A 27,403-nucleotide genomic window follows, 5' to 3' on the forward strand; every position below is an offset into this window, starting at 1 on the left:
AACGTAAAAATTAGAATCAATAATGAATACAAACGTTTAAGTGGAAAAAGACTGCACTCTAGTTGTTTATTCCGTCTGATAGAAAGATGGCTTGGTTAAATATTGTCAAGTTAATTTACCATTCTCCAAAAGCCGGTCGCTTGCGGGGGATACTTGGGCGTTTGTGTTACAGATGAATGAACTACAAATATCACTGCGTTGGCCACTTTTCACATCGGAGCGCGTGAAATCAGAAACATTTTTTATCTGTCTCACAAAACATCACCTTCGACTGCTAAATTATTTGGAATTGTGGGAAGATTCATGCGATAATGTACATGCAAGCACAACAGGGTGATCTACTGGACCTCCAAAGCAGCTCCGGAGACATTAAAGCGATGCTGTTCGCACAGTAAAAACTCTTAGTTTTATTGAAAAGATTCAAGAAAATATACAATAGCCCCTGCATAATATTTCGCCCATGACATACCCAGGAATTCTGAACATTGGCCCTTCGATCACCTGTCAAATTTCACCGCAATCCCCCAGAGTAACTCAATGAGCAGCGATTTTAAAGATGATACTTCAAGAGGCCACCCTAACTTCTGCAACTTTCTGTTAGCAACGTTGAGAGGGTATTCCCTTTTAATAGCACGCGTATTTACGGCACTCATTCGCAACCTTCCTGCTGCATTATAGTAGCGGTTTATTCCTAATGGAAACTTTGCTATAACACATTCAAGACCTTACGACTAAGTGCTGTAAAAACGTATGTTAATAAGAGGGCGTGCCCTCTTTACGTTGCTTACTAAAAGTTGTAGAGTTTAGGACGGCCTCTTGAAATATCACTTTTTTGAAAATGCTGCCAACTGAGTTACGCTTGTGCACTGCGGCGAAGTTCAAAAGATGGCCGAAGAGAATGTCTAAAATTCCTGGGCATGGATCCATTGGTAGTGAACCTCTGCCATCCCAGGCGCTGCAGATCAAACTGCACCAATTGAAACACTTTGCCAGTGCAACCCCAACGCGAGTAAAGATGAAGTAGCTTCGTGAGTTTGATTCTATCAAAAGCAGCCGAAACGCTTATCGACATACGAAGAGTGCACAAGGATCAGGTGGTCACAAAAGCTTGTCCGTCAGAACGGACGGACTGGCGGTCTCAAAGACCTCACATGCGCGCATAAAGGCCTACCGCGTGTAAAGCAAGAAATGTCGTGCCGATTCTCCAAGCAAATAGTTCAAATGTATGCGTTAACTCGCTAACGTCTCTGCATTTTTCTCTCCCTGCGCAGATGGTCCCGGCGTCCCGTCAGTGGTCACGAGCCGCGTGGGCGGTGACGCTGCACTGCCGTGCCACCTTCGGCACGCCACGCAGGACTCGTGGGCCGTGTCCGTATCGTGGTTCAAGCGCGGCCTCTCGGGACCCGTCTACACCGTCGACATGGGCTCGGGGAATTTCCTCCAGGCCAGGCACCGGCCAGCGCACCTATGGGCCGGACGCGCCTACTTCTCTTCGGCCGACGAACCGGCGCTACTCATGATCGGAGACGTTGCCGCGGCCGACGCCGGACTCTACGTCTGTTCGGCGTCGTTCGCCAGTGGTGCTCAGCGGAATTCCACGGTGCGATTCGTCGTAGTCGGTGAGTGTTTCCACTGAACACGCTAGCGTTTGTCCACAAAGAAGTGATTTCTTTTGGGCTGTTTCTGTTTACCTTAACGTTAACGTACGAGCATAACTCGCTGAGGACCCAACTAACTAGCCGATCGTCATCAATGCTCAATCTGCGGGGGAGGGGGAGGGGGGGACAGAACTAAAGAAAGAATCGATAGCACAGTATGAAAAAAGGAAAGGAAAAAGCAATAAAACATCACCTATAGTTCCTGCAGTAAGAGGTGACACTATGGTATCCTATAATTTCTTCTTCGAAGCGGGTATCGGTTACGTAAGTTCCCGCACCCTTTGGCCGTTTGATCGTACGGCCGAAGAGCGAGAATGCACTTTACAAGAGTGTGCAAGGCGAGCTGCACATTACTAAGTGTGCCTTGTGGACATTATAAATATCAGGACGCAGTCATTGGTTAGCACTCCGTGTTTGTGCATTGTACTTTTTTGCAAGCTTTCCTAGATAATGAGAAGAATTCTCGACCCAAAAAAAAAAAAAAAAATAATAAGCCCCCGAGAAGTCTAGCACTGACCTTATCTCCATAGCAATTAGCCATGGCAATTAGCAGTTCAGAACTATGAGCTCCGCAGTGACATTCAAATAATCTAAGAAGCAACCTGGGCGCATGTATAAGCGTACTCGAGACCGACATCTATTCGTATGCTAGCGAAAAGCGCTTTATGATTCTGTTGTTGGAATGCCCGATTATTAAACCGTTGCCTAGCTCCGGAGTTTCAAAACATTGTGCAAGAAAACGGTGCGCATCGGTCAGGTAACAATGACCAGCAACAGAAGAATGCGGAACAGCTAGTGACTGGCGCCAATGGAGGACCAACTTCTTCCCCACGCGTACACTAAAACTCTAAATATCAAACTGCTCGTGATAAAACACCAGTCATCCTTTCCTTTCCGCCCCCAACTGAAGAACCGGGCCCGCAATCACAAGAACGTTCTCACACTAAAAGCCTTCGTGCCAGCCAGTAGTGATGTGGAACATATTATTAGCGAAGGCGATCAGCCGACGATAAACAGCACTCACGAACAAAAAGGTTTTTGAATTCGGCCCCTGAACTTTAGCTAAACGAAACTTTCACCCACAGCAAGTTGGTTTGTTGGCGTGTTGGTTGAGCTTACCTACACGTATTATGGCGCAACTCACTACAGAACAGATGCCATGAATGGGACAGCAAAAAAAAAAAAAAAAAAAACATTAATATAAAGCAGAAGACGCTATAAACACCTGAATAGTGCATTGACGAAAGTTCGTTATGACAGGTCTTAATTCCCTGAACTCTAATGTTCTAAAGCCTAACGTATTGAGAACTGATGCTAATAATATTGTTAGAACTGAAACTTAGCATTGTAGCCCGTTGGCATTATTCGAAACTAAAGTTGACTCCACCGTTTCAGCGGGCTCTTCGTTCCTCGCCGTGTGCCCGCAGAGTTAGGTGTGGTGAGCGCGTAAGAAAAGACGCCTGTTATTCTCACCGGTCCGCCCCCTGGTAGTAATGCGAGGGTTTGCGCGAAACGCATCCTTATTTATTTTTTTTTCCCGGGAATATGGATGCGCCCAACTCTGGTCGTCCTTGCCTCGTCAGCCCCCCTATCAATGGCCGGACGGCTACGCCATGCAGCCGCAATGGCCTGGACAAGCGCGCCTTGCCCGAGGCAGAGCGCGAGTCCTGCGAACTAATGAAGCTTCCCCTCCTTTCCCCCGCCATTCCCGAGCTCGGAATGCGCGGCGCCTAATTAGGACCACCTTATTTCTCAGCCGGCGTGCCATTAGTCTCGTCGGCGCGGCGCGTCCCGCGGCAACGCACGTGCGTCCAGCGGGCGCGCTGTACGGTCTCGGCGCGAACGCTTTTTCGACGACCACCGGGGCGGCGCTCGGGGTCTCGCCACGGGTCTCGCCCAATTTGCAGCCTGCGAGACGCCATTTCCGGAGGCACCCGGAGAGCACCCCCCCCCCCCCCCCCCACACACACACACTCCGTCACCGTGCTCACAAAGACGCGGCTACGAATGAGAGACGCCGCAGGACTAGAGAGGGAGAGGTGTTCGACTGCCCTTCGCAGCCGTGCTATCTCTGCTAGAGCGGAGCGGACGTGCGCCGTATCCAGTCACGAGTAGCAGCGTGGTGAAAATGCGGGGCTCTGGCGCTAGTATCTATGAGAGGTGAGAACACGGTGGCTTAGTCAACATGGGAAAGTTTTGCAGTACACGGATTTGTTTAAACTGCTTCAAACGGCTTGTGTGTCTTTGCATATCGATCGTTACGAAGAAAGTATGGCGTTGTGGATGCAACAATTCGCCGTGATCATGCGTGTGCATGGAGTTACGTTTGCGTTGACAAAAATAAGAAAAACAGGACTGCTTCCAGACTCGGACCACTAAAGGCAGCTGAAGCGCTTTAAATAAAGCCACAAGATCGCCTGAAACTAGGAGCAGGAAGATTAAACATATCCCCGCACTAACCATAATTCACGTGTTGGCTGAAAGATCAAAGAGCAAGGGTTTCCTGTAGTAATTAAGTGGGAAACTGTATCATAGTCCTTAAAAAAAAGGACACGCCACTCAGATGTTTCGCCGTACAGTTAATAAATTGAAACTTTTTCCATGCTATTCTAAAAAATAATAATGCAGCATTCATTCAGAACTGATGTCAATTCAACATGCTGTGAAGGAGATAGGATGGTTGGTTAATCACGACGGTATGCGAAAAACAGCGGCACGAATGCAGACAGACGAAAAGAGAAAGAGAGCGAAAGAGAAAAAGCAAGAAATTGGCTGTGCCTTAGCTCAGCTAACCCTGGATATGCAAAGCGACAGCTTGGTTTAGCCTGATTAATAATAATAATAATAATAATAATTTGATTTATTTTTTGACGGCTAAGTCTTGGTTTCACTTGGTTAACCTTTCATTTACCTGTAATTATTATACTTAGGTATACAATTATCGTTAAGCCAGGTATGACGGCTGAGCCTAGGTCGGTGGCGAGGCATGACTGTGATTAGGCTTGGGTAGACACGCATCGTTCGACGGTGCGACGCCTGTTGCATCCCGGACCCTCTCAAGGGAAGCAGCTTGCCGGGCGATATCCGCGGGGTGGCCAGACGCCGCTTGGCGACGACGGCTCAAAGCCTCTCGCTCCCGCGCAACGCTCAGAGAAGACGACCCGCCCTCGCCCTCATCCATGGCCAAGCTCGCACTGACCGGGCGAGCGCGGCGCTCTTCTTAGCCAGGCGCGCGGCGAGTAATGTGGTCAGGCGGTGACCCAACTACGGAGAGCGCATGCGCCAAGCCCGCGGTGGTGGTGAAGCTCGGCGCGGCGAGTCACGTGATGGGCTGCCAAGGCAACGGCGCAGCTGCGGTCAAATGAAGGTCAAATTCGCGGCGACGGCGAAACTCTGCTCGACGAGGTTAGCGAAGCTTTCGTTTTAAAAGAAGAGAAAACGATACAACAAAGGCTGTTTCTGACAACTGACCGAGTCGGCTTTCATAATTTGACGCTGCTTTTAAAGCGAAGCTTTCTTTGCCTCTTCCATCGACTTTCCCACTGCTGCTGCTGTGCGGCACGTCGCTAACGCCGGCCACGTCAGGATGTAGTTGAGACGCACGCCACTAACGCCGGCCACGTATGTACGTGGCCGAGACATGGCCATGCCAAAAAAATATAAGAGGCATGCGCTGTCGGCGTTTTGTTTAATGACATTTGTTTATGAGCTGTCATTCTCAAAATTCCGAGGAATAGCTTTGCAAAGAATGCAAGACACAGTATGCGCCACGTTTGCGCGGTTGTGGTTCAGAGTGATTATTCGCCAAGCGAGGTCCGCGGTGTCGACACCGGAATATCTGTGACACGGGGCGCTTAACGCTATCCCGTTGGTACATGACAGGAGTGTGGCACAAAGACGACCAGAGAAGCCGTGTCACGATTTACGCCACGTCGCATCTGCACAATGCCCTCTGGACGACTAACTAGGCGTGACCCCTTACGAATGCTGTGCAGGAGCTGCCACGCTTGTCTCCGTGCCCACCCGCAACAGCAACGACTGTAGAGGGAGGAGGTGGGGAGAATGTTAGCGAGGGAATAGAAAGAGAGAGAGAGCAGGCAGCTTTAACGCGATAGCATCGGCGATAGGCCGTGTCGCTGAAAATCCGGCGTCGGCGCGGCATCCCAGGCTGGCGTCCAGCGCCGGACGTCGCCTCGCAAAAAGAATTTCGAACCCAATTCCGAACCAAGCATATTCAAACACTTCTCTACTACCAAAGTGGATCAGACTGTGTCTTTGATTCTTTACGAATTATTCATCGAAATTTTGAGAAAGGCTGCCCAAAAACAAATGTAATGTAAAAGAAGACACGGACAGCGCATGTCCTTTATGTTAGCTCTTCTCAGACTGAAATATTAAAAAGTGCGAAACAATAACAGGAGATCGACCCACGCAAGAGGCCGCGTTTCTACCACAAAGCTCACCTTCGTGCATTGCGTTCGCAGCCAGCGTTTCCCAGTAAACGTTACGGTTGCATAAGCTGCAGTTGCCGGGAAGCATGAAAAGTAGTAAGGGGTCTTTAAACTCTATCGCGTTCCACTCCTAAAGGCGAAGCTTAAGCGTCCTCCAAATTTTGTGAGCTACAGCGCTACCACCCAGAATGGCGCCGAAGCATGCACTTAGTGCCGAGGAGACGAAGGCTCGCATAAAGCACCGAGCGGAGCAAGAACAACAAACACAAGCGAAGCAGGCAAGGTAACATTTCACATTCCGTCACGACTGTCGTATGCCGTCAATACGTCACCACCAAATAACGTCAATGAACGCAAACAGCAAACAAAGCTTCGCTTACACTGATTCCCACAGTGCATGGGATCTGGGTATTTTTTCTTTTAGAGAACATCTCCTGCAAGGGGGCGGATGCGCGTTTCTAAGCACAGGAAAAAGGGCAGATAAATGTATCAACCGCCTTGCACGTTCCTTACCTGTGGACGCAAAAAGGCATGCACAGCCTGGTGGTCAAATCTGCGGACATTCATTGCTCGACCGAATTTGCCGCGGCCTGTGGCACGCGATTTGATATCCACCTGCGCATTCAAGTGAGCGAGAAGGAGAGATCATATTTCCTGTGTTATTCCTATACGTCTTATGTAACCAAATTTTCTCGATATAACCATTGCTTACGTCATAAAAGATGAGTATACGACCGCAATTCTATACCTTAGGACACATGTTCGTACGGTAATTAATCTATGCGCACGTACACAAATGCATGCCCTTTTCAATGTAGCCACCCCAGCCCTGGAAAATGGTTTACATCAAGGTTAGAGTTAAGGGTGATGGCTATCTCATGTGTCAGAAAAAATTCTCTGTTATCAGACCAGGCATGGCCCGGGAATAAAAAAATAAAACGTATTAATCGTCAACCGGCCGAATCCAGCCCCGTCCAGAGCTTCGATACGTGTTCCCCTATGCAGCAGATACGCTTCACGATAGAAATTGACAGGTGACTGTCTGATTATGGAATACCTTCAACCAAACAGTCAAATGTGACATTACCCCTGTGCTTAGGAAGTCAAGGAGATACGCTTGACATTCTTGCTGCACCGAAAAGGAAGGTCCTTTTTTTTTTTTTTACTCACGTAACGCGGCAAAACAGATAAACTTTCAGATCAATACATATATGTTCCAGATAGCAACCGAAGCTTAGCCACTCACAGCACACAGGGAATCAATTTCTTTTATTGCTCTGCATAATAAACGTAAAACAGCCGAGCTGATTGCATTTTCTTGTTTTTCGTTTCTCTTCGTTTGCGTAAGTTCGAGGATTACTGGTGCGATTGCCCGTACAAAATTTTATGAGGCAAAAACGCAGAGAGAAACGTGAAAGCAAAATTGAACTTTTACACGTAAGTTTCACTGAAGCATTTCATCCACTACAGCAGCATAGTCGATAGAAGACAGATTTTATTACTGCGAAGGCGTCACGAGGGTGCGAGTGTAATGATATCTAATGAGAATACCAGCAAGCCTAATTTAATACATCGTCCGTAAATCAGCGTGAAAACAAGTGGACGGCACCTCCTATACAATGGCAATCGCTCACAAAAAAGGGAATGGTGCCGCTCTTTTTCTCTTTCCTTCTGTCGCTTCATTAGTGTAGTGGCTTTGTTTCCTCGCGAGTCCGAGTCCTAGCCAAAGTCGATGCCTGTAAGGTTCCATCGCCAACCTCAGTTTGCTGTTACCTTTTTCTTCTTCCTTTCTGTCGGGACAGGATCTGTTCTTTTAGTAGATAAACAACAGTTCTCAGAGTCGTCCGTATACACTTCTGGTTCGATGCGAAACACTAATGATGAAACCAAGAAGAACGTCCATACATCACGCCTCCAGCGATTGGCCCTCCTTGTCTCGCTAGTACACAGAGACGTGACTCGGTGCGACGCCGTGCTTTCCTCTTGTTCGCACACATACGGCTTATGTTGCGTCTGTGTACGAGCAAGCCTCACTGGAGCCAGATTGCGCCAATGATTGCGTCTCCCTGAGGAAATGAACACGGGGTCGTTCTACAAGCGTGCCCGCCTGCTTACTTTCAGTGTGGGGAGAGCCATGGGATTCAAGAAAAAAAAAAGGACTGTTTGGTTGTGAACCATGACTGGGCTGTGGCATGTCACGATGAAACAGGTTGTTCAAGTTCGACTTTATTCGAGTGTTATACGTTTTTTTTCTTTTTTTTTTTGAAATTGTTGTAATGCAATAGGAGGTCCCGTAGCATACACTGTGAGGGGGACCTTTCATTAAGACACGTATAAAGTGAAGAACGTGCCGTTAACAACATTGCTTTAACACAGCGGAATAAATATACGTTAACATACTGGAAGTAAATAAACAAAAGAGCAAGTAGTTTAAAGTTACGCGAGAACGTGCAAAACTAAATTTTATCATTGATCAGACATTTAAGGTCATCAGCAACAGTAATAATTTAGTAAACGTAATAGGTCTGTGCAGTCAAGAATGGTCAATTAATGCAACGGGGTAAGAATAAATCTTAAAGGAAAATAATTATTCATGAACACTAATTGCTCAGAACAGTTAAGTAAACTTACACGTAATACGAAAAAAAAAACACTAGGTAGCCTTTAAAGGCAAGTGTTTGGCTCAGCGTTGATACACCGTTAAAAAACGTCGTAGCGTTGATTCCCCCATCAACAAAAGGTTTCCTCATTCCTTTTAACTGCTGAATGCTTACTGCTTGTATTGTTTGATTATGGTTCATGTTTTATGTTACTGACGGGTACATTATATTTCTTTTGACTCGTACTCTACCGTTACAAAAGCACCCTTCTCGCAAAGATCTCATTAAGCTTTTACTGCTCCGCCCCCTGCTTCCGGTTCCAGCTCTACTTAAAGAAGAACGATTATAAACAAAACAACGGCCCGTTCTGAGCTGATTACTCTCGTTAAAGCCGACACAGCGAGTTTGTTCGTGACACAAGCTTTCGCAACCCTTCATTCAGGAGCCTTTTTCCCGCTGTCCTGTGTAGATTGTATCACGCCCTCTTAAGAAATTACGAGCAGAAGGCTGCATAAGAGGTATTTCCTCTTTTTCGAAATCTTTTCTTTCCACCGTCGTGATGAGGCTGTCAAAGACCGAGCAATAATTAAAGCTACGGCAAGTTTGTTTTTTTCACACTGGCGTGTTTATAGCAAGAAAGGCCTCTTGGATACACTGAAAGATGGCGTGACTAGGTAAAAAAGTTGCAGTTACACTTGCTTATTTTTTTTAAACTTATGTTACACCAAATCGCTTTTCCGAAGCCTACGCATGCTTTCCGGAAACGAAGAACTAAATAGAAACGTGCAACAAAATTGAAAACAGAACAATCAATATCTATTTCGTATTCCAGTCACGTTCGTAACGATGTTTCTTTCTTTTTTTTTTACTTGAGATCGATCACTCAATCGGACCTAGTTTCGTTAGCATGTTCGCTGTCCGGTGAACGTACGTATCGTGTACCCTGTTACCACGAGCAACGCACCACAATTGCCGTGAGGCCTCAATACATGAGGTAATGTCGTCTAGTATCATATGATGCGTAATGCCTCTGTTGCTATGTTGGGGTCCACTCGTTACTCCTATGTACAGCATAGCATCTTATGTGGCACTTTCCCCCTCGAATACGTTAGACTCGCGTAAATAGCTTGCACGGCATATGCTGTGCACGAAAGCTTCTCGTTATCACCGCTCATTAATTATTTATTCAATGTTCACAGGTCGGTATTTACGGCGTACTCCATATTCTATTTATTTATTTATTTATTTATTTATTTATTCATTTATTTATGATACCCTCAATGTAGACACAGCACAATATAGAGAAGAATTGATGATGGTACGAATAGTTTGCACATAACGCCGTAACAGCGGAGTACTTTATTATCAAGTATCAACATTCATTTCTTTTTATTTAGCTTTAGCTTAGCATTCTACCGAGATTTGCAACTCACTGTGTAACTGAGAGGCTTTCATATTACAGCAAATACGTGCTAAGAGTTTCTGAGACTAAAATGAGACACTTTTACGTTACTTAGTGGACCTAACTCTATAATTTCCCTACCGACATGACTGCACAGCGCAAAAAAAGACGAGGACAGAAGAAAGGACACAACACAGGCGCTTGATCGCGTTATAATTTCCACGTTTTGTGGCCGATGTGAGCTGACTTTGTCGGGCAGTCCTCGATGCAGTAAAAAATTACGATATGTACACCTTGTGGTCGGCCAAAGAGAGAGAAATACAAGAAAGGGGAAAGGCAGGGAGGTTAACCAGATCGGAAGATCCGGTTGGCTACCCTACGCTGGGGAGAGAGGGGAGGTGAAGTGATAGCAAAGTAGAGATAAAGAAAGAAAGGAGCATAGGCATACAATCATAGTCGGTCACTGTCGTTACCGCATACCGTCACCTCACAGCACAGTAGCATTTGCAACACTATAAACGTCTGTTCAGGCTACAGCCGCTTGTCCGATTCTGTTGCCTTTAAAACCTGCAACAGTGCTCTCGTCGCCCTCTGCTGCAATGGCTTGTGATGTCCTTTACGCTCAGACGCTCTCAGAGCGGCGAGCCAACAACACATATATTGGTTCAACGTCAGATTTGCCGAAACAGCACGCGCCCCCTCACAATTCGGGAGGTGGTAAATGCCACTACGCCTAAAGTTTCACGAACCGCTAGCCGCACACACATCGAAATACATTTGCACAGGTGTTTTTCACATGCCACTGACTTTTCGCTGTAGCTTTGCCATTAAAGGCTCATTTCGGATATGGGATTGGGAATCGAACACCGGCTAGTCGGCATTTTCAAAGGAGGATGATTCTCTTACACTACGACTGGACCTTGCTGGACTAATTACAGCCGTAATTACCGCGCAGCCCGCCTTGCGATCCCAACCTTTGGGGAGATTGTTCTTCGCGGGCGAGAACAAATTGCATGCTCGATGGGCTGGTCCCCCTCGAGTCGTCCCGAGTCACCATTCTTCGACTCCACAGTGGAGTCTTGTGCGGCTGCGAAGTCATCTTGCCGCCTCCTCTTCCTGCACGTCCCCCGCCCCTTCCCTTTTCTGTTCCTGCTTAAATAATCCATTTTGACGTATTCGCCCGTCTATTTGAGCTAGGGATCTAGAGAAAACAAATGCAATGAAGCGCAGTCGTCTGACTTAACAAACCTGCTCTGCGCATCTTGAAGAGCCAACGCACTGCTTCCTCTAACCGCGTCGCTTCTTCTATGGGAGCTATTGTACACGTTGCTTATTCGACAATGTTTGACCATTCATCCAGTGTTCTTCCTGTTATATACATAATTGCGAAGGGAAAGTTCACATGCGATTCCAGGATGCCTCACGTCCTGGCTTTCACATAAATATGCATGTACTCCTTAAATATAGTGTTCTATTGTTTATTTACACATGCAAGGTACTAAGGCTAATGTGTGCTGATGAAAAAAGAAGGATACTGAAGAAAATACGTGAACTGTCATGTGAGCGATCTGCTTACCGGTGTCACCCGTGTTCGTAGTTGCATCAAACGTGGAGCTCCTCATTTGCGGAAGTCGCGTTGGAGTCATGACCTTCCGCTCGTTAGAAAGACGGTTCTTCCGGGTCGCAGTTGTGCTGCGAGATATTAGGGACCAAAAGTGGTCCCGACTACTGCTCCCATATTTCATGCTCGCGGTGTGGACGAACCCGCCAGACCCCAGCAATAAAGCGCCTGTTCGTTATTCCAGGTGCATGAAAAATGCGTCGAAAGACGCTAATGTGCGACCGACGTCAGGCTAATGAGTTCCGTGTAGCTCGTCTTTCGTTGCATCTGGAAGGTTACGGCGAGTTTATGGAGGAGAGTGAGAATCGGGGCACGCGATCGAAACCTCGAGAGAAAACGCTTCGCGTCAGGTTAAGCACCCGGGTCCGCCACGGCCTTCTGAGTTGTGGCGCTAATCAACCCGAAGTGCAGCCTGCTCTCTTCCCTGCCCGTCCTCCCTTTACCATTCACTCATCGTTGGTACTTCTTCCCACCTCCCTCAAGGCCGCTCACATACACTCTCGTTAATTGATTCGGATCACTGGAAGGAAAGCCTCCGTGCCAGAATTCTTGCACTGTCAACCCAATTCGGGGCATTCGAACCGCGGTTATGTACGACGTGGCACAAAATGCCAGAGCTTGCCGCGTACGTCTCGAGTCAACCGCAATAGTCATTATCTCTGGGTACGAGCGATTTAAGGGCGCTGAGTTTTAGCACGGGCGCATCCGATTGGTTCACTGAATAGCAATCACACCGGTGTGTCATGCAACTTTTTGCTGGCTTTCTTTTGTGGCACTAATTTTGGTTGCCGTTGTGAAAGGGCCACCGCGATCACTGAGCGTGTGCTCGGGTCGCGCTAAAATTTCACAAAAGGTAAATATTTGAGCAGCAATGAAATTGCTTCGAAACAGATTACAGCAGAAGTTGTCACGCTGCCGGTGTTGGATTATTGTCATGTCTGTTAAGCATAATTTCCCCTTGCGTCCGTGCCTCATGAATAGCAACACAGGCAAAAATAAAAATCAAGTAAGGACGAAATGTAAAAAAAAAAGTACACGACACTGTACGACCAGAAACACACACACAAAAACAAAAAGTCTCGACAAACAAAATAAGCCGGCAATGTTCTTTTTTTTTTCTAGAACTGGCAGTTGTATCGGAAAACGAGAACTCGAAAGCACATTAAATATTTAATGCTGCTGGCGAAGTATTTATTTAATTTAGTTTAGATTTGAGCGAGGTGAAATGCGGTAGAATAAATCATAGCCCGTGATGGGTTCGTGCATTGCTCTCGCGATAAGATAATCCGTTTTCTCGCCTCAAATTTTTCTCCTTACATTCTTTTTTTCTACTGACGTAATGTATATATCGTCGTTCCTCCACCCCCGCTCAATGCAAGATGAATCTTTAGGGTAGCGTTGGATCATTCACTCGTTGATAATGACGTTCACCTCGAATACGTGCGAGCCGGCCTTGATAGTACTTCGTGCAATGCTGCACAATTCGTTTCCATATTGTTCTCCTATTATAGGCTTGAGATCCAAGACCCCATTTAACCTTCGCAATTCGCATCTTTGAAGAAGATTGCCGTTGCTTGCGTTAAACGAACACAGCGTTACTTTAACAAATTCTTCTTTTTTTTTTCCTTGAGTACCAGGAGTCAAATTAATGATTGGGAGAGATGTTGCCCTTTCGGTGCCGCATAGTGCAAGAATACAGCGCAACAAAAGCCCGAACTGCGTCCTGTCTTTCCGCAGTGCGTGTTTTATTTGTGTTGTCTTCTTGCAGCAGAAATAAAAGATTAAACGAACACATGCCGCTAGATATGCGCGCTTGCATAAGTGCGGAGAGCGCGAACCCTGCCATTCGTGCGAAGATTTGGGCGTGCTATTCGGCGTCCATTCCTATATTTGGCGAGTAGACACACGCGCGCATCAATTCTTGCGTCAGCAGGTGCCTCTATTCGCAGACGAAAACAATATACACTTTGCCTGCACAATCACCATGCGGATGATGACCCCGCAAGCCAAGAATTATTGCACTCGTGTTTTACTATGTGTTTATTGGATTCTTGCATCTTGAAGCGCGAGCCCGCATCTACAAGCAGCAGCGGCCTGTCGGCTTCAGTAGACCGTCTTCGGCCGGCTTGTGGCACAACGCCAGCTTGCGACGCCGCCCGAGAGCTCCATTGCCGGCGGGCTTCTGCTGCTGTCTCGCCGGCACAACGGCAGTGACCGATGGAGGGTCCGTTGTCTCGTCCCACAAGAGGGAGCGGAAGCCAGGCGACGGAAGGGAAAACACGAGAAGCCAGTTTGGGACGCACTCCCGCGGACACAGCCTGCGAGCGGTTTCTCTCCCGGTCCCGACCACCCCAGTCGTCCCTGCGCGTATTGACGAAAGAGTCGGTCGCGACGAATGACCTGGCGGGACCGAATGTTGCCAGATAATGCGATTTAGTCGTTTCTTCCGCTCGCCGCCGTCGTCGTTGTCGCTGAATCTCTGGGCTTCCATTCCACCCCAACGGCGGCAGCAGCATCAAGAACGATGAATTAGCTACCCGTCGTGCCGTGGCCGTGTTTCCCTTTTGGGGAGCCGTGCTGTCGTCTGATACGATGTGCGCTTCCTTCAGCCGACCCCTTGCCCCGACATTGGAAGTGTTTTTCTTTCCTACTGGCGTCCCTGATGGAGTCCAGAGTGCCTCGATGCAGCTTGCGCCATGCATTCTCCATCAAGTCCGGGGGAGGAAGTTGCAGTCTTCGAGATGATAGGGCTGCGTGCACAGTAAACCGACGAATAGTTTCGTTGTCTTTGTTATTCCACATGACTTTGCAACAGCAATCACGTGAGTGCCTGGTATGGAGGGAAGGCGGTGGTGAGGGTACGTCCGTGTATATGACGCCCACACATTTTTTTCTCTTTCTTAGATACTGCGTGCACTCTTCCCATTGTCTCCGCCTCCACACCCTTCTGTGACGCTTGAAGAAATATTAGAGGGAACCAATCTGTAGAACTGAGCGAGAAAGGACGACTCGTCTGGGATATGGGCATGCCGGTTTTAGAGGGTATATTTCCTGATGGCGAATTAAGGATTGAGTTTATAAGCACTAGGCTTGATTAGCACGCCGCAAGAAGCGACAAAATACGTAGTGATCAATTTCGTACATTGAAATGTGAACCTAAATTTATGAATCCCGGGTGCCTATACAAAAAAAAAAAAAAAATCCGGAAGAAAAGCCGCTCAATTTTTGTAGTCCTGCAAGGACCACCAGCTTAATCCGAATTTCGAGGTCTGCCTAAGAACGTTGCGACCTTTCCCACTCGTGAAACAATTTGCATGATTTTATCCTTGCGGACAAGGCCATTCGTATGTTGAATTACTGCGATTCCGCCTTGTCTAACAAATGAAAAACATTCTCGGTGGAAGGCGTGCATATAAAGAAAGCCAACGTTGCGTGAAAAGCTTAATGAGAACAGTTTCCCAAAGCATATACAAAGAAACATACGAGACAATCTTTGACGCGTGTCAGTGTAGGACGAAGAAGTCCAACTTCTTTCCAGCGTAATCTAATGAGCAACATTCAAAAACACATACCTTGTATCATGTATAGCAGTTACGTATCTTCATATGACCTATAAAAAGGAAACTAAATATCAGCAGCTCTTCCCTGTATTGAATTTTCTAGTTCTCTTTCTGTGCCTCGTCACTTCTTTTGATTTGTGATCTTGTTTTCTAAAACCACTGCTGAGAAATGAGCGAATTATCAAAATTTGCTTGTTCTCTTTATTTAGTTTTTATACCGGCTGGAACATTATTTCATTCTTTTTCTGTGAGTAAGTCGAATGGAGTTATTTGCTGCGCCCCGTTCCGTCTCGAAGAGTGCTTCGCTTAAATCCGTGGGCACTATACATTCGCCTGCCCTTAGAAACCGAACGAAAGCCATCCGGTTAAGCTTCCACTCCACGAAGAATAGACATATGCAGGAAAAGCGAACCATATGCGAAAGCAGAAAAGATAGTTTAGTCGTTAACTTAGTGAAGCTCCAACGTGAAGATCGTGATGTGACCGAGCAAGTAGCGCATTAGTCTTGCGTAAGTCCATAGAAATGAAGAAGAGGTTGCTCCTCACCGGAGCCGATCTTGACAGCCACGCGGAGGAAGGACGTGAAGATACGATAATAAAGTCGAAAAGGAAGAAAGAAAAAGATCATCATCATCTGCAACAACAACAACAACAACAACAACTTCTACTACTACTACTACTACTACTACTACTACTACTTCTTCTACTACTACTGTTGCTACTACTACTACTACTACTACTACTACTACTACTACTACTACTACTACTACTACTACTACTACTACTACTACTACTACTAACTAACTAACTAACTAATGCTAAACAGAAATATTAGGAAATAATTACGTGCTACAATAACTTCGGCGACTGCTACTCCTACCGCAACAAGTAGCACGCACTAAGATTTTACCACGGTCATTTCTCCTTCTCTGCTGCCTCGACCAAGGTCCTTGGCAGGTGGATCCGCCGTGTTAGCTCATTGGCTATGGCGTTGCGCTAACGAGCACGGTGTCTCCGGTTCGATGCCGACCACCGCGGCCGCATTACGATGGTGGCGGAATGCTATAAAGCGCCTGCGTACCGTGCATTGGGTGCAAGGTAAAGAGCCCCAGGAGATCAAAATTAATCGGGACTCCCCCACTGCAACGGGCCTCATAATCTGAACCTGGCGCGTAAAATCTTCAGAGTTTAAATTAAATTAGCAGGTGGAAAGGGGAGGGGTTGCCGAAACTTCGCTCCACGTTTTCCACTATGTTCGGGTAGCAGAAAAGGACGCCTGCGAGCGCCAGTACGCGCAGGCATTTGAACGACGGAGTGTTCGGCGTGCTTCGCGCGATCGTCCGCCCGACACGCGTAGATTGAATCTTGTCGGGGACGTGCCGGCTTAGCTCGTCTCCTCCCGGCGGCGGTGGTGGCAGCAGAAATAAGCAGCGACGACGGCGCCCAATAACGTTGATCTCTTTCGCAACGGGCGCCCAGGTACACTCGGAAATCTCGTTATCGGCTGTTTGCAGACGGATAAGTTATTTCCACCACCGAGAACGACTCCACCTCGGCTGCTCTGCTCGTGACAGAGTCCTTGCACAACTTCCAACGCTTCCCTCCCCTCCCATCTCCCCCTCTTCTCCCGGCCTTCCGCTACCGGAGCTGCGACAGCCCTTCTGCCCGTGTTCTTTCCGGCTCCAATTCTTGTTTATTTTCTCTCTGGAATTCCACGTTTAGACCTGCCCCCTGAATCTCTCTAGTTTGTTGTGCTCTATGCACGTGCAATGAACGACGTATCTTTATCCGTACTGAAAGCTCAGTTTATTTCGTTTTTCTTTCCTTTTTTTTTTTTCGTTCACACCTCTCTTCATTATACTGCGTTTTGACAGATGTGTTTGCGCCGACTTCACTAGCTTTTATTTTTTTCCTATCATTTGTACGTGTACCAAAATATTACACTAGGATTAAGCTCGAGGAGCAGAAGATACCGGAAGATGAAATAAGTCCTGGCACATGGTCACTGCAACGGAACATACGTTTCGCAATCACTCTCGTAAAAAAAAAAGAACTAGATAAACGATGGTGGAGAAGCAGCCCAGGTCTCGGAATTCAGCGGTGGTTCAAATTTGAAGAGCCCGTCGCTGTTCCGCGACAGGAATTACGTTGCTCTGCGAGTCTGCATAGAAATTATACTGCGAGCCCAAATCAGGAAAGCGGGGAAGGAAATGGAGACGGAAAGTACTCCTCTAATGAAAGGCGCCACATAACCGCTGAAATCTGCTTCTTTGCTTTAGGCAACGCTCCGAGGAAAACAGCTCAAGGCCTTCGCCTACGACGCGCGCGTACCTGAAGGGCAAGCGGCAAACGACCGCAGTGGGCATAACGAGATTACCGGACCCAGTGCGGTCGGCAACGACCTTCTCTTTCGGCAGTGGTGGCAGCGAAACCAGCGTAGTGGACTAGAAGAAGAGGAAATGCGCCATTGTTTGCGGGTACGCTAAACTAAGTGTTGAATCTGTATACACTATAACGTCCTTATAGAATCCTTGCAGCACTTGTTTTTATTTCAAGAGATGACGGGCAGAAAACACTTAGGTGTGATTGTCAAAGTGAAGCGATAGCTTCCTGCTAAATATACCGATATATTAAGCTGGAGACGCTTATTGTTGTTTAGTGATATCGGTTAACGCTATACGTGCCGTCGATGCTATGGAGTTCCGCAAATGCTAAGATTTGAGAAGCATGCTGACCATTTTCGTGGGATTACTTTGAACCCTCTGCGCCAGATGACGTGATGGTCTTTGGCGGTATAGTGCTATATGCCCGTCATAATGCTCCACTCATGGTCCCTCCATGCAGATGTGGTTAGAGAGCCGGAGCAGCACTGCGTGCTGCCACGCAATGGAGCAAAGCGCTGAAAGTGCATTGGGGAAGAGGCGGAGGGAAGGCAAGCGGGGGAGGCCCATGTGACATTCACTCAAGCAGGCCCCCGCACGCCGCCTTTCAGTTTGTTGCGTCTTTACCACAGCACTTCGCACTTTACATTTACTGGCCTTTACGAGGATACCCTTATATGTATTGACCAAATGGTAATTATTCCTATTTCTTTATTAAAATTACTGTGAAATAACGAAAGAGAGAAAGAAAGAAACAACGAATGTAAGAAAGACAAAAAGAACGAAATAAACAAAGCTGTTCAAGAAAAGGATTGGGTGCACTGTTGTCACTTGTTATCGGCCAAGCTCATGAGGACCGAGAATTATCTGCGGATGTGGGAGCTTCTGGATGCCTGTGTTGAACATGAATGTTCTGCTGCGTAACACCTGAATACTTCCTTTGGAAATAAGGACAGTAACACCGCCTAAATGAGTCGTTTCACAGAATGGACGCCGCCGCACGGCAAATACAGACAGGGCGGTAGATAACAAAGGTTTCCGTTTAATATGTGCTGCTACTGTAACCATCTACAGGACGCCCCAGCTAACTTTAGCCAGAGTTTAAAAATGTGCGAATACAGCGTAGCTGGACAGTGCCAAGGTAATGTTGTTTGCTGTCGCTTAGAGATACTCAGTTTATTTTTTTTTCATTCTACCTAATTACATGATTAGTCCTAATTTATCAACTTCTCAAATATTATAAATACATGAAAAGTGTCCATGAGAGAATTGTAGGGAAACGGGAAAAACTCCAGATACAGCTTTCTGTTGCTCAATACGTGCTACATAAAAGTGTTTTTCCGAGCGTGAAATAAGCCCGCAGATACATGCAAAGTGCCTCGAGCAGCCAGTCGTGCAGCAATTTTGCGCGCATGTGCGGCTTCTTTCACGCTCCGAATAACACCTTTATGTAGCACGTATTGAGCAAAGGAAAGCTGTATCAGGAGTTCTTAATGTCGCTCTACAATTTTCTCATTGAGACTTTTAATCTAACTATAATAATTGAGGAGATAATTAGTAAATATGACTATCTAATTAGGTGGAATGAAAGAAATAGTTCGAGTATCTCCAAGCGACGGCAAACTACATTACCTTTGTTCTGTCCAGCTACATAACATCCGCAAAACTTAAAGCTCTGCCTAAAGTTGGCTGAGACACTGTATATAACCAACTAAAATTTGCGTAGATAGTGTGCGGAGATAACAGGGTGGTCCCAGAAAAAGGCAAACACCAACATATCGTTTTTTGTGAGCCTGGAAAGCCTGGAAACCCTAAATTTCGCTTCGCTATCAAGGAACGCACGACAAGAAGGGGGCCAGAACTAGGCTAACTGCTGCCTACGTATGCGATGGAATACATTGACCGTGACGGATCAACAGCTTCGCGCGCGCGTTCTCGTTAATTAAAACCAACGCACCTATACCCCGTATCTCTCAGAAACTTGTGATTCCTTGCACACTGCGACGCCAACGCTCAATACACCTGCAGTTTTCTCTTAGGTACATTCGAAGTCGGAGAAGCACGCCCACATTGCTAAAAGCAATGCGTGACCGATGGTGAGATCGAACGTGCCTTCGAACCCAGCAGTGCAATAGGCACCGTTAGGCGACGATCACACACGTGCTTCATATCGCGCCAAAGTCGCTCTTTGGAACGCCTGGCGCACGTCCGTCACGTGCCAGTGTCTCGCATTGTTGCCTTGTGGAAGCTAGGGCTTTGAGACGCTGTGTCAGACTGCACTGCCTTCGGTATTGTCCCATCTCTTGTTGGATAGCAGTTATATGGACACTCCGAGCGAAATTTTGCCGCCATCGCCGTGAGGTTCCGTATAAGTTTAGGTATATCTGTGCTATACGCCGTGGAGAGCTATATATATATATATATATATATATATGACATGCTCTATATGCGGGTTCTATTGCCACATCATTCTATCACTAAAGTTGATCATACCAGGTCTTACAATCTTGACACAATTATTCCCCAGTATTTTGAGAATTGAAGCCCACAAACAGATGTCATGAAGCAAAACGCTGATAGCGCGTGCCTTTTATCTTAAGTCATGTGACAAAATTGTCATGTCAAGTCATGTGAAACAATTGAGCTCGAACATGAAAATGATGTAAGCTTATTGTCGCGGCTGTGCACTACCTCCAGGATTGGCCGAAGAAAAAGGTTTGAAACATACCCGACACGGAAAAGTGGTGGTAAAGTCGCTAAGAAAGACGTTCGCTTTAATGAATAAACATAAATGAAATTGTCCGATGAGAGTATTCAAACAAAGGACCTCTAGCACAACAGCGCGTTTTTACTTAATCAGCTTACGTTTACTTAACTTCACACTGTCATTGCAGCTAGAACTCTTACACTTCGTGTAATATTCCAACGTGTTGCTATCGCAATTATTACTTGCGAAAATATTTTTTCGTCCGGCTAATACCTACGAAGTGGAATATTTATTCTACAAAGTGGGTGCAGCAGGCTGCCTATGAGGATATATATATATATATGTATATATATATATATATATATATATATATATATATATATATATATATATATATATATATATATATATATATATAGACGAAAAAAATATCAAATAATGACCACGCGCGTCATACCCCTTGCATTACACTCGAAGCCCTCTGTTAGGCTAAGGGGCTAGGCTGCGCGCTAGAAGGCGTTCGGTGGGCCTCGTCCCGTCGATAAACGCGTGGCACAATACGTATCGAAGCAAACAAAGAACGCGTCGGTCCCCTTTCCTAACGACGCTGGCTCGAAGCAAAGGCAGCGCTCGAAGAGCATATAATGATCTCAGCGCTTGGCGCTGGCGCGTACACGATGAACGGGACAGAACCGACTCGTCCGTAGGAGCGAAAGAAATGCGGTAAGAAAAAAAAAGCGTTGCGGGTGTCGAGGCAAAATGGGCAGAGACGAGAGAACAGATTGTGCCGGCGGAGAGCCATCAACCCGAGCTTGCCACCCCTGTTCAATAATTCATACCGAGGAGAGGAGGTAGCAGAAGCAGCTGGTTACGTCACCGTACAAGGTGTGCCCCTAGCATACCAATAAACGACGGAGTTGCAGCGCATGTAGTAAACGCGTGCGGGGCGCCGCGTCGGCTGTGCTGCTTGTACAACCAAACTGCCGCTGCCATGGCAGCCGCGCTGGGAACGGGACTCTCAACAACGCGCACGCCAGGTTCCCTGCGAACTCCGGGAGTCATATACTGCGTATACTGAGCGTTTCTCCTTCTCGTGAGACACGTGCGTGGTGCCCCCTTCCAAGCAAACCAGCAGTTAAGCAAAATAATAAAAAAGGAACAATGTAGAGCACACAAAGCGAACTAAGAAGCACCTCGCCTTTCTCTGTGCCGGGCGGTACGCGAGTTGTGTGGTGCATGACAAGGTCGTTCTATCGAAACGAGCCACTGCATAAAGGAGAAAACGGCTCGCGGCGAGATTGGTGTGTACGTTGCGTTCGTTTGAGCTCGTGCACGGGAAGCAAAAAGGTGTGCGCGGTGTTTCCATTTGTTTCCCTTGTTCCTTCGATGCGGGTTTCCGTCTTTGCCACCGCATATTGAAGAGCGGCAGAAGCAACGACTGCTCGCAGTGTCTGGGAGGTATGTGTCTCCTTCTCCCCATCTCCCGTGACAAACTGTAGAAGGAGAGGAGCAGGGCTGCTTATGACTTTCGCGGGAGGGCAGTGAGCCCTGCTTGTGATCTGGCTTTCCTCTGTTTTGTTGATGTTATCTTTTTTATTATGGCCTCCCCCTTCATTCTCCGCGATTCCCAGCAGTCTCGGTCTCGCAATTCAGACCCCCGCCTCCTCCGCCAAATGGCCCTCAGAATTCGTAAAACATGTGAGATGTTCGAGTGAGTCTGTGGTAGGGTGGGGGAAACGGTACGAGAGAGGGTAAAGCGAGAAATAACGAGGTGCTGTATAAAGACAACCTGCAAAATAATTTGCAAAGTGCCTGCACTGCATCTGTCTTGCGTCTGCTTCTTCCCTCCCCCCCCCCCCTCCCTTCCTCAAACTCCGAACTCACCATGCAGAGCCCACTGATACGGAGGCGTGTTGGCGGGAAGGAACGTTACGAAGTTGCGAGGCAGTAAACTGCTTTAAGGGAAAAAAAAAATAATCAGGTGAGAAGATGGCGGTGGCAGGGCCATGCTGAAGGAGCTACGGCAAGGGGGGGAGGGGGGTGGGGGCTCACACTCCTCCTACTCGGGTCCCCTCTACCTTTGCATCTGCTTTCGCGGGGTGTGAGTGTGCGGGACCCACGAAACGAAGAGCGCATGGTAGAGCGTAATCTTGGCCTCGCCTCCTTTACAAGCGGCGCCCCCGAACGGCAGATGTTTACGAGGTATCCTCGGAGAGAGGCTCGCTGGAAATGAGATTCCAAGTTCCTCGAGGACGAGCCCGCACGTTCGTGAGCCGCGTGCTGCCGAAAGTAAAGAGCGGGCACCTCGGCAGCGCGTGCCTCGGGAGGCGTCCCTCTTCTCGGTTCGCAGTGAACATCGCGTATTGTCCCCACCACGCGCGCCATCAAAAGAGTCTCGCGTGTCGTGTGTCTCACTCAGTTGGCGGGGGGAGGGGAGCGCATTGGGGAGCGGGGGGACAGAGAGAGGCGGGGTCCCGCTCAGGCACGTAAGCGATCCACGTTTGCCAGCGCGAGTTCTGTTGTGGAAAGAAAACGGCGCGCTGCGCTGCTCAGCAGAGCGCAGACGGTGGAGAGCACGCGGATGGAATTCGGATACGCGTTTATAAAATATACGCAAATCAAACGCAAGCAGTCCTGAAAACAAAGTTCTACGTTCTCTTATGAAATGTATGTTGACAGCTGCCGTCTCACAAACGTCGTTTCTGTTTTTCGTGTCAGCGGTTCAATTTCTTTTCCCCATCCCCGCTACTCTGTCGTCCTTTCTTGTTTTCCTCTTTTTTTTTTTTCTCCGACGCTCTCACCACCTTCCCAGAGCGCAGTTTGAAGTTCTTCCTGTATTTTTGCGAGCTTACATCAGGGCTGCCATTAGGAGCTCCCTGCACCTGTTTCGGACAGGCGTGGTGATTCGATTCCAGCCTCATCTTTTTTCTTCCTCTATTACTTTCTATCTGCCATAAACGCCCGCTTTTTTCTTGTACTTTCATCTTTCTCCCATATCTCATTTCCGCGTCCGCCTCATTTCGCTTTCTGTTTACAACCATTGTACTTAATCAGGCTTCAATACGAAAGCTGTTTTAAAGCTTTGTTGCAAATGGACTGTGATTTTTAGGTAAGCTCCTTTTCTTTCTTCTTCTTGAAAAGGTTTCTGTGATTAACCGTTATAAAATAGGTGCAAATCCTTTTGAAACAAAACCGGATATGCCATCTTGTGAAGCTTTCCTTGCACCATGTAATCACAATACTCAAACATGATGATAGTTGCTGGTGTCTTTTTACTATGCCTTGGTAGCGACGGCCGTAAAGCTTAAGTAAGAATATAATTGAACTAAACTACGAAGCGAAATAGTTACACTAGCGTAGTAGTTCTTGCTATTATGCAAATTTAATATGCACCAATCAGCGGAACGTTAACCTATACACAGCGTTCCCACTTCGTTGCGTACCCTTCCTCCTGCACACTGTTTCAAACAAACGACCCACAAAGCAAGTCTCCACATGTAGATTTGCATGAGTTCGACCCGGGTGGTGTATGCGAGATTGGTTCGAATTTTGCGATGGTAAAATAGAGCTAAAGAGCCTGTATTTCCTTTTATACTTTTCAGTAAATTCTTATACAGGGTGTTTCACGTAGCTTGAACCAAACATTTAAAAAAGTAGTTAACCACAGCGGAATAAAACCAACGACATATGGTTTGACGCCATGTGGCACTCTTTAGAGCATTTTTCATATTCCGCGTAATTAGGTAATTAACTAAGATCAATTCTGCAAAGTAGTTAATATTCACTTTAGGGTCAAGTGCGTTTTGTTGCGTTGTAGAGGGGGTTTAGAAACGACCCATCCAATTCTTTGTGGCAATTTACATGCTGCGTGGCGATTTTTTTTTCGGCGTTTCAGGAAAGCCCGTGAAATAGGAAATAAATCCTTGGCTCAAATTACGTGAAACACCCTGCATAGAGGCGAATTGCATTAGCCCATATGGTTTTAAAGGCAATCGACTGTATCAATCATAGTTAGTTCACTTAACATCCCTGTCGACTCAGCAAAGTACATTTCCTGCCTCAGTGAAAGGCAATGGAAGCCATCATTCGGCACCCAGATTTGTCGACACCGACGTGAAACATGTCCATAGAGCAATCGGAATTAAAAACCTCGGTTTACTTTGAAACGCACAATAACACCTCGGAGCACCCCTGCAATTAAGGATGACCAGAACTGCTATACCTATTTTATATTAATGCATTGGCTGCGTTATAAATATCGCTGAGTACTTACTCAGTTGAGTCACTGACTGCTATAACGTGGCGTGTGTCCTGCATGTCCCTCAGTTTTAACCGAATTCAGTTACTTGCCACGTTCATTCAATATAAGGAAGTCGCAGTTTCGCCCGAAAGGCGAAGCGTCGATTGGAATAGCAAATTAGTACGCAGCTCTACGAAGTAAGGATAGTAGTTTCATCCGCCGTATAAACTTGGAAACATTCGCTTGCTAACTGAATTAACAAACGTGGTGTCAGCGCGCAATGAACACATCACACTCGATGAGCGCGACATTCGCGGTCAGAACGCTGGTGTGAGGAAACGCGGCAGTAGCAGCGAGCGAAGTCACCATCGTGCGGTCTATCGCTTCGACGCAAGAGCGCCGAGAACACAGCGCGCGCCAAAGTTATGAGCCGTCTGCAAATCCCTTTCACGATACGGCGCGTGGTCGTGCAAAGTACGCACTTGTTGGCAGAGTCAAAGCTGCCTCCCTCCCTGCCGCGCTGCCTCCCCGCTTTCCTCCATATATGGTGCGCATGATGGAGCTGCGCTCATCAGTACCCCTTGCAGCCGGTCGCGAAATACGCTGTTGCTGCCGGGGCACAACACCGCCCCCCTCCCGCCCTCCCTCCAATCTCACCATGGCCTTTCGCGCAACAGAATACGGCGCACTTACTCACTCTCCGCTTTCTTCCTTCGCGCTCGACAGATTGAGCCGTGATCGCCGACTCACCCTTGCGCGCTTTCACTCGCAGGTAGAGCATATGGCGCGCGGCGACGATTTTATCGCCCTCGGACTTTCTGCGGAACCTCACGGCGACGGCGACGCCAATTGCAGAAATCCGATTGGAATGTCCATAATTGCTATCACAATTATAATATTAAAGAAAGAATCGCTACCACACATAAGGTCATTTGGGCTCCGCCGGAAAGATGAAAGATGTACGTTCACGGATTGACAGTCGGTGCAATTCGTTCCTTTAATCTAATATTACATCAAACATACGATTAGATATTCCCCACGGACTGTTCACTCAAGTTGCAGAAATCAGAATAAGTCGGCGGGAAAAAGAAAAAAAAAAGGAACAGAAATAACAGTCCCTGCTCTTGAAGTAACGCGCAGACGTGTGCACCTATAGTCCGTTCTTGTTGTTCCTTGTCTGTTGGCTCCAATACTTGAGCGTTGAACGAATCAGTGCTATCGTCGTCTTAATACAAAACGTCTCGCACTGGCTCTGATTTTCGTTATTTCATCGCATTCATCCTGCTATTCTCTTCTATCGGTTGTGCCGTCCTAGTGTCGTCGACGAAAGAGGGCCGTTCACTGTTATCTGGCAAGGGAGAGCCGCGACCCTGGCTCTAGCCGCGCCGTGCACAGCAACGGAAACGTTGCTGTACACGGCGCGGCTAGAGCTGGGGTCTTCGCATCCATACTTGATTTCTATTTTTTTTTTTGCGCGGCATTGTGTGATCGATGCGTCATGCCTCGTAGTAGTCCGCAGCCGCATCAAACCACACCGCTGATGTCATAGAATACAGGCAAACGACGTCCATGCGACAGAAGCGGTGAACGCCCGCGGATGGAATCCATGTGTGCGGCTCATACGTACAGACACCCGACAAAACACGTACAATGACCATTAGCGACGTCCTTTTTTCGCAGCAGGCAGATAAAACTGTCGCGGCGCCTCTGTATCGCTAAAGTCGCGCTTAAACCTGAACAAGCAGTCCTTATTCTTTTTGTGTATGTGTTTGTGCACGCGTACGTGCTTGCGTTGCGTGCGCTTTTTCCACTGCGGTGCGCACTGCCGACGCTTATCATACTTAGCTGCACGCAGTGAGGAATGGTGTGTACAGAGACACTGAAGAAACGATGTAGGGTGAAGAAAAAAAAATGAAAAGAAAAATGAAAAGGGGTAAGGGCTGAAATTTACGCAGTCGTAGAGAAGGGCCAATGGTATCCGCCATTCGTTGTCTTACGTGAAGGACAAATTTTTCGTTGGGTAGGCATAAAAATGCTTACGCATTTAATAACAGAGGTGATAGGAGAATGCGTGTGCGTACCTATTATCACGATGACCACCGATCAGGGCAATATATGTGTTCGTACCTTTGTTCAAAATTCTGTGTCACCTATGTGTCGTGTGCTAAACAGGGGCCATGTTCTGAAACGATTACTTTCGGCCATACTATCGCCTTCGCCACGCTTTTGTGATCACTCACGCTGATTGGCTCTTTTAGTGAAATCGGATGAGCTGAGTGGCTGGTTGATCCCTGCGTCATACAATTTTACTCAACCCACCAATCAGCGCCTGACGGCGATACTATCGCCTCGAAGGGAATCGTTTCAGAATACGTGACCAGCTTCGTTGGCTATCGACTTTTACAGAGTGGAATGGCTCATGGTTTTTAAATTTCTTCTTTTTTTTTTGTTTCCGGCTTTCTCAGTATTTTTTTCACTGTTTCGATGTTACTGTATCTATTTGCTACCATCTTTATATTTGTTTAGTTTTTTTTTTTTAATTCTCCCATGCGTTGTGGGCACTTAGTTTCCGGTTCTCTGCCATTTAGTTGTTTACTGAGATTCCGAATTCGCCACTTTCTCTGACCTCTGTCCTCTCGTATTTGCGCAAGTATTAGTGGCAAGCTTCGTAGAGGTAGCTGAAATTTTTGTTTACACAATGAATGAAACTCAGAACAATACATTGTCAGTGTGTGTTCTCCCCATCATGGACTGCTTGAAGATAACAACATTAATAAAAAAAA

The 27,403-nt window shown here is 47.1% G+C and overlaps 1 protein-coding gene across 1 annotated transcript in view; it reads left to right on the top strand.

Moving 5' to 3' along the window:
- The window catches only part of LOC126542374 (roundabout homolog 3-like), a 261,562-nt gene that overhangs the window by 153,419 nt on the left and 80,740 nt on the right, over positions 1 to 27,403 (top strand). Inside the window, exon 2 of the mRNA XM_050189427.3 lies at positions 1,272 to 1,619. Within this exon, the coding sequence (XP_050045384.1) occupies positions 1,272 to 1,619 (348 nt within the window). The remainder of the gene's footprint in view (positions 1 to 1,271; positions 1,620 to 27,403) is intronic.

The sequence above is a fragment of the Dermacentor andersoni genome, chromosome 2 (genome assembly GCF_023375885.2).
Source record: "Dermacentor andersoni chromosome 2, qqDerAnde1_hic_scaffold, whole genome shotgun sequence".
NCBI lineage: Eukaryota > Metazoa > Arthropoda > Arachnida > Ixodida > Ixodidae > Dermacentor > Dermacentor andersoni.